Source organism: Canis lupus, chromosome 30 (genome assembly GCF_003254725.2).
Source record: "Canis lupus dingo isolate Sandy chromosome 30, ASM325472v2, whole genome shotgun sequence".
Lineage (NCBI taxonomy): Eukaryota > Metazoa > Chordata > Mammalia > Carnivora > Canidae > Canis > Canis lupus.
This window is the reverse complement of record NC_064272.1, coordinates 7,618,418-7,626,356: the sequence shown is the minus strand read 5'-3', so window position 1 is coordinate 7,626,356 and position 7,939 is coordinate 7,618,418. Positions and strand designations below refer to the sequence as shown.

General features: G+C 61.9%; 1 protein-coding gene across 1 annotated transcript; it reads left to right on the top strand.

Annotated features, from left to right (window-relative positions):
• The first annotated feature begins 1,839 nt into the window (after nt 1-1,839).
• On the top strand, nt 1,840-7,109 carry ANKRD63 (ankyrin repeat domain 63). The gene has a single exon (XM_025473213.3). It carries the CDS (start codon nt 3,047-3,049, stop codon nt 4,193-4,195), a length of 1,149 nt encoding a protein of 382 aa, XP_025328998.1. The 5' UTR covers nt 1,840-3,046; the 3' UTR covers nt 4,196-7,109.
• Nucleotides 7,110-7,939: the final 830 nt, after the last annotated feature.

Here is a 7,939-nt window from a genome sequence, read left to right as displayed (position 1 = left end):
AGTAGCCAGCCTGGCGCTCCCTGACAGGGACCTGTGCCAGCTCCTCTGCTTCCCTGGAACTGTCTCCATCCACCCCAGGAACAGGGACACAGATGAGGCAGACTTGTCCCAGAGAAGCTCACACGGAGGAGAGGCCACAGTTCTTTTGGACCTAGCAGGTGTCCATTCCATGTTCCCACTGCTTCTCTCCTCCACCTGGGGTGTGTCACCATCCGGCTTGTCAGGCTAGCCTGCCACACACAGATTGCATGGTTACCTCCTCTTACTCTGGAAACAGAAAGAAGGGAAGAAAGCAATTTCCCTCATGCTGCAGAAAAGGGAAATTGAGTCATGAAGGAAAGGAAAGCCTTTCTTCTGCTGAGTAGAGGGAAAGCTTTCCTGCATCCTTACTGAGGTGGGAGAGTCTATACCCACCTCCAGGTGACACCCCAGGTGGGGCCCCCATGTCTGGGGTGGGGGGTGAGATTGGGCTTTCTACACTCTGAATAACCATGCAGCTCTTTCTCTGACACTCTCTAGCTTGATCTTGCCGGAAGCAGGCAGGGCTAGTATTGTTGGCTTCATCTTGCAGACAAGACTGTGCAGGCCTGGAGCCACACTCTGGTAAATGCCTCCGAACTGGGACTTAACTCAGAGGTCAAACGCTGTGCCCTTTCTGTGACACCATGAGAAAAACCTGGCAGAGCAGGGGGATTAAGGAATGCAAAAAAGATAAAGGGGATCTGTGCTTGACAGTATATACAGGTCTCCATTACATGTGCCCCCCAGAACGGAGAGAAGTGGGAACCCCTGCTCCACGGCTGGGCCCAGGATGCCAGGTGGGCATCCCTGAAGCCTAGAAGCCTGGAGTGCAGGGCCCTGTGTGCACTTTGCTCCTCCTCATCCATCTGGGCCCACTGTCTCCTTCCCAGAGACAAATCCTCTCCTTGCCCAGAACTTTCCCCCCAGCAGTTCCTGCTGCAGAGCATCTCATGGCGGCCCTGCCCAGGCCCGGGACACCTTCATTATTTCCCTTATTTCCTGCTGTCCATACGAAGGTACTTGGTAGAGCAGCCCTCAGTACTATCCCCTAGAAGTTTTTCTTGCTTCCATGTCCTTGCCTCAGTAACCCTGTCTGGAATGTTCTCCTTCTTTCCAAAGCAGCCAGATCCCCCACATCCTTGAAGACCACCTCAGAAGTCCTAGTTTCAGACTATCCTGGAGCCCAAGCCCCCACCCCCAACTCCACCTTTTCCTGCACGCACTGGCTTGGTTTTCTATTTAGCAGATGTATTCAGCACTCGGTAGCCTCTACTCTTTTTTTTTGTCCTGGTCTTGTCATGCTGCTTGAGAGGAAGGTCTCTTCTACCTGGAACTGAACTTCTGTATTTCCTACACCTGGGAACACAGTACCTGGCTCACGAAGTCTCAGTAAATTCTGTCGTTGAGAACGGATTGACTTCTTTACACTTTACAAGTATTCATTCCACCCCTGTACACCTACCCTCCTCTGCCCCAACCCCCGGAGCCCTGATCCCCCCAACACCTCCACCGAGGCCGAGCACTTCAGGAGGCAGAGGGGGTGCGGTGGTTTCTCCACGCCCTTGTGACTCGGGCTCTCTTCTCCTTCCCTTCCCGAGGGGTCAGCCAGTAGTCGAAATCAGAGCCCGGTGGTCTGGGGGTGCTTCTGTGACCAGCGCCACAGGGGAGCCTTGCGCGTAGGGCGCTCACATGTTCCGGGGGGGTGGCTGGCCGCGAGGCGGCGGGGCGGGGGCGCTGACGCGGCTGCAGCGTCCCCGGATCCCCAGGCGCCCGCCCCGGCCGCCGCGTCTCCGCTCCGCCTGCCCGTCAGCCGCCGGGAGCTGGCGCTCGGGCGCGTGGTCGGGCTGGAGACGTCGGAGATTGCAGGGCGCACGCTCCCCCACCCCCGCGCGAGCGAGCGTGTGCGGGAGGAACAATGGTGTGTGAGTGCGTGACTCGCTACACTTCGAGTGGCAGTTCGCAGCCGGCACAGGCGCCCCCCACCCTGCGCGCAGCACGGGCACCCCCGCCCCCGCCAATTGCTCCGGTTCGCCCTTCGCCGCCACCTCCCCGCTCGCTCATGGTCCACTTCGGCGCTCACGGGGCCCGATTGCTTCCACCTGGACCGCGGGGCGGCGGCGGGGGGGGGTCCTCCGTCTTCCCCGACGGGCCCCAGGTCCTAAGTTTCTAAGGAGCCGAGGGCACCGACTCCGGTAGGGGCGGAGGGCGGGAGGACGGGAAGAGAGGACTGTGACTTTGGGATTGGCCTGGCCTGGTGCATGTGGCCCCCAGCGAGCAGCCGCGCCCCCGCCCCGCAACCGCCGCCGCAGCCCCAGGGGAGCGCGGAGGAGGAGCCGCTCCCGACTTCGTGGCCCACGGAGGGGTGGGGGTCAGGGGCGGTCTCTCCCGCCCCGTGCGTTCCTGCCCTGACGGCTCAGCTGGCTTCCAGGGCAGCCATCGCCATGGAGACCCCCGAGGCTATAAAGCCAGCTACGCAGGCGGGCGGCGGCTCCCGCGCCGCTGAGCCCCCCAAGTAAGGAGCAAGCGCCCCGGCGTGGCCCGGCCCCCGCGAGCGGGGAGGAGGCGGAGGAGCGGCGCCAGCAGCTTGAGGAGCGGCGCGCCCCGCCAGGGCTGGAGGCAGGCGCGCTCGGCGGGCGCCACCGGCTCATCAGGGGAGCGGGGGCTGCCCCGGGTGCGGGTGAGTGGCGCGGCTCCAAGCCACAAGGGACGGAGGGCGCCGGCCGCGCGGAACACAGCGGGACAGACCCGAGGGGCAGAGCGTGGCGGGCCGGGCGCCGAGCTCAGAGTAGCGAGCGACCTACACCTTCGGGCGGGAAGCCCAGGGAAGGAGCTGCGAGACGCCAGGCGCGCGGCCCAGGCGCGGCGGGGAAGCGGGAGCCGCGGGGGCACAGGAGTGGGAACGCCGGGACCCTCGGCTGCAGCCGCCCACGCGCGGAGGGAGCCACACCAGAGCCCCGCGGGGCGCGGGAACCAGGGGCGCCCCCGTGCGGAGCTGCCGGGCCGCCTGGGAGCGGCGGCCGGGGCCATGCTCAAGCCCAAGGACCTGTGCCCCCGAGCGGGTACGCGCACCTTCCTGGAGGCCATGCAGGCGGGCAAGGTGCACCTGGCCCGCTTTGTGCTGGATGCGCTGGACCGCAGCATCATCGACTGCCGCGCAGAGCAGGGCCGCACGCCGCTCATGGTAGCCGTGGGGCTGCCGGACCCCGCGCTGCGCTCGCGCTTCGTGCGGCTACTGCTGGAGCAAGGTGCGGCCGTGAACCTGCGGGACGAGCGCGGCCGCACGGCACTCAGCCTGGCTTGCGAGCGTGGCCACCTGGACGCGGTGCAGCTATTGGTGCAGTTCAGCGGCGACCCCGAGGCGGCCGACTCCGCGGGCAACAGCCCAGTGATGTGGGCGGCGGCGTGCGGCCACGGGGCGGTGCTCGAGTTCCTGGTGCGCTCCTTCCGCCGCCTCGGCCTGCGCCTCGACCGCACCAACCGAGCGGGTCTCACGGCGCTGCAGCTGGCAGCCGCCCGCGGCCACGGGACCTGCGTGCAAGCCCTCACCGGGCCCTGGGGCCGCGCAGCCGCCGCCGCCGCGGCCCGGGGTTCCAACTCCGACAGCCCCCCGGGCCGTCCGGCCCCCGCGCCCAGCCCCGAGCGCCGACGGCCCAGCCCCCGCCGCTTACCTCGGCCTCTCCTGGCGCGCTTTGCGCGAGCGGCCGGCGGCCACGGTCACGGCGGCGACGCTGGGTCAGGGGGCAAGGGCTCGGGCCGGCACCGAGCACAGGGCAGCGAGAGGCCTGAGCTGGGCCGGAGCATGAGCCTGGCGCTGGGGGCAGTAACCGAGGAGGAGGCGGCTCGGCTGCGGGCGGGAGCCCTGATGGCCCGACCACACTCGCCCCAGTCTTCGGGGACCGGGAGGTGGCGTTCGCAGGAGGTGCTGGAGGGAGCGCCTCCGACCTTAGTGCAAGCCCCCATTGGCCTTAGCCCCCACCCGGAGGGCGGCCCTGGCTCTGGCCGTTTGGGTTTGCGCCGCCGCTCCACAGCTCCAGACATCCCCAGCCTGGTCGGGGAGGCATCAGGGCCCGAGAGCGGCCCGGAGTCAGAGGCCAACGCTCTGCCCCACTCGGTGCCGGGGCCTCAGCCTTGGCAGGCGGGCACGGAGGCCGTGGTGCTGCACGCTCAGCGGTAAACAGCGTCCAGGTTAAGCCCTGCTCCCCCTGCTCTGCCCTCTCTCCTCCACTGGGATTTCTTTTTTTTTTTTCCAGGTCCCTCATTTTCCTGGCAGTTTCCTGGCCTGGGATCCCAGAACCTGTCCCCACTGCCAAGGGGAGATCATAACCCACCCTCTCTCTGAAAAGAACCCCTATTTTATTTCTTTTTTGTGCTTGTTGGTATTCCCTGCCTAGGTCTCTCACCTTCCCTACAGCCTACCTTTCCAGTCCTGGAGGGGAGGAGCGGAAGATGGGTTCCATAAGCTGCAGCCTTGCAGCCAGCAAGACAGACACTCCCTACTCTGAGCCCCAAGGCTCAGTTCTGAGTCTTGCGGACTCCTGCCAGGTCACCGCCTCCTTACACCCAGCTCCCCACACCCTGGCAGCCAGGCAGCAGAAGAGTTGACTGTAGAACGAAGGCCTAGCCAGTCCCCTCTGCCTAGCGATGTGGACCTTAATGCTGCAGGCCACTGGGCTGAAGCCTCCCTTCCTGTTAAGTGTTGGAGAAGGAGAGCAAGGAGACCAGCCTTTGAGCCCTTCTGGACAGGAGGGCTGATTAGCAAGGAATCTGGAGGTTATATTTTTCTGGGGAGAAACTCTGCCTCAATAAGATGAGAGCATACTTAGGGGTAGCAGAGGCCCCGGTGTGGAAGGCTGGTTGTTCCCTGAAACAGCTTCTGGGTACTTCCAGCTGTCTCTGCCTCTGGCGGACCCAGTTTTCAACTTCACATGGATGTGGGGTCATTGCCCTACACCAACCCCTACCGACCCCAGCTCCTGGCCCCTGAGCCGAGCTTCATTCAGCTCAGCTGCGTTTGAATTTTATCTTTGAGGTCTCGCCGGCCTCTCGGGGCCCAGCCTTATTTCTTCTCCCTCTTAGAGGCCTGAAATGGAAGGGACTTGGCCCGCCCCCGCCCCCGCCCCCCCCCCAGCTCCCGCGTCCGCACGTGGGTGCTCCCGCAGGGTGGAATGGTTGCGGAGGCTTGGTTTAATTGTATTCCTTCCAATCCTCAGAGAACTCGTGTTTTCGAGTCTTTGTATAAGAAGCAGAAAAGCAGCGGGTCTGATCCGAGGCTTAAGAACCTGACAATGTCTCTTTAAATAGAAGCTCTGCGAGGGGGATAATTGACTGAAGTGTTTGCCACGTTAGCGGCGCGCGGGAGTCGGGAAGCCCACACGAGCCGCAGGTCCGGGTTTAAATTACATCAAACTCCTGCGAAAGCTGGAAGGGGCTGCTAAAGGCTTCCTGCTTCCCGCTGGGCGGCTGACGGAGGGCCGGGCGCACGCCGGAGCCGGAGGTCGAGCCCAAGGGCCCCTGGCCCGGCCCCGCTTCGCTTCCGTAGCGGGCAGATGAGCGAGCCCGAGGCAGCCGCCGGGGGCGGTTGAAGGCCCTTCCCCGGCCCGGTCCCACCTCGGCGCCCGCCCCTCCCCGCGCTCCGGGCGGGCCTGGGGGCGGAGGGGGTCGGCGCGGGCCTGGCGAGCACGTGCCCCGGGAGCCCGCGGGGTGGCCGGCGCTTGGGGGCTCTTTCTGCGACCCCCCGCCCCGTCCGAGGTGGGGCCTTTGCAAGACGTCGATCTGTAGCCTTCGCAGACGGAGGGGACACCTTCCCGACCCTTGAGGCCGCCGAGGCCGCGCCCTCCCCCGGCCCAGCGCCGGACGTGATCTCTGGTGCCCCCTGGTGGCAGCGCCGCGCTTTCGTCGCGGCGCCCTGGCTCGGAGTTGAGCCGCGTACTTCTCCCTCCCTTGTGCATTTGCCCACGGAATCCTTTTCCCCTTGTAGTATGTCAAATCCGGATACTTGAAGTCATTTCCCCGCAGTGGAGTGAGGGACAATGAACAGATCGCTCGGACTTGGAGTGGCAGGAGCCCCAAGATCTTCCAAGTTAAGGCTCCCATGTCCAGAGAGCACCTGCTCTGTTCTGAGAAACAGGAGTTTCCAACCCCTTGTTTATAGTTTCTGAAACCTGGGATCTGCACTGACCCCTTCTGATGAAGTTTGCTTTCGTTTTGAGGGTGTTTTGCCCTCCCCCTACACCTTCCTCCCCACACATTTGCCTCTGGTCAGTCCCACTGTCTGGGTGGTGGGTGGACAATACAGAAGCACCTGAAAAGCCCGAGGGAGAGGATCTGGGGGTGGGATGGGGGATAATTGGACATCCCAAGTACAAACTCTCTTTTTTTCCTGACCCCTGCTTGCTCACTTACTCCCTTTCTGTGTTTAATTTTCACGGAGTTTTTAATGGTGTAGGGATAAAAGTATTTGGCTTCTTCAGGGCACCGGTGAGGTCTGGGTTGAACATTAGGTAGAAGGTGCTGTCATCTTTCAAACGTTGCTCACCTGTGGCTTTCTGGTTCAGTGACACCCCAACCCCCTCATCTCCCCAGGGCCTTCCATAGCGAGTAAACAACCACGAGGAGGGCTCCTCTCCATTGAGTTGCCAAGGGCTTGGTGGTTGAAAGCAGTGTTTCTTAAAAACCACAGCAGATCTTTCCTGTCTGCACTGAATTGTGTTTGACTGACTTGCTGTTCTTGCAGAATTCTTACTAGGCCCATTTGTGTGCAGAACTTGCACAGGTCACCGCGTTTTGCTCCCCTGCACTTCTTTTTCATTGTCAGCCCCAGGGCTTTGAGGCTGGGGTCTTCCCTAGCTCACTCCTCTTTAGAAGAGACTGTCCTAACGGTTTTCTTTTCCAACTCTTGTTTGTTTGCTTTCATCATTGTGAAGATTCACGCAGGCCACTGGATCTCAGTACCCCAACATCAAGCTCAGAACTAGTCTGTGCGGGAGGCTAAATGACATACATGCCTGCTTTTGGACTGACACTGTGTGGCGGAAGGACTATTAGAACTCGGAAGAATAGTTAATAAATCCAGTATTATTCAGTTGCAAGACCTGGCCTCTCTTTGCCTTACCAACTGTTCCTGATTCTAGGCTCCCTTTCGAGTGGCAGAAGGGTGTGCTACCTTCCTGCAAAGCTTCTGCCTTCCATCAGCCTCCATCTTTGCCTGTCCCACTGTGCACTGTGGCTGTCCCCTGCGGGAAGGACTTGGGTACCGCTTCCCACTGAGTTGGTGGGACTGGGACCCTCAGCCTAGGGTGGCTGTCTGGGTGGCACTGCTGTGGGGAGCAGGAGAAGGTCTGCAGGACTCCTGGATGTTGGTGGAGAGATTTCGGTGAACCCTGGGCTGGTGGGAGGATGAATTCTCAGGAAGGAAGTGCTGGAATCAGTGTCAGAGCTAGAAGTTTAAAGCGAATGCCCTCCATCTCCCCTACCCACAGGGCTAGAACCAAGATCTCTTGATTTCCAGCCATTGCACTGCTCCTTCACAACCGCTCAGTTCTGAGAACCGAAAAAGAGACTGCTTTCTCACGGAAGCAGCTCAGGCCACTTTCTATGGACAACTTGGAGAGGGGAGCCTCTGACTTTCCTTGGAGTGAGAAGCAAAAGGGAAAAGGGAGACACCAATGCAGAAAGTGGTCATCAGCCTGGGTGGCTGCCCCCAGAGCCCCGGTGGTACCAGCAAGCATAGCACATGGCCCTGCCTTTCCTGGCTGGGTTCTTCTCCCCTGGGAAGGAGAGCTCTGGCTCTTTCTCAGCTCTCTCAGTCCCAAGGGCCTTTCACTTCCTGTTTCCCTCCTTATCTGCCCTCCTGGGCCCACATGCCACCAGGGAGTTGGTTTTTTTGTGGACTTGAGTGACTGCTGGGGGTTGGGGGGTC

Bases quoted from the DNA above. Each gene is read 5' to 3' on its own strand.
- ANKRD63 (XM_025473213.3), top strand. From the start codon at position 3,047: ATGCTCAAGCCCAAGGACCTGTGCCCCCGAGCGGGTACGCGCACCTTC.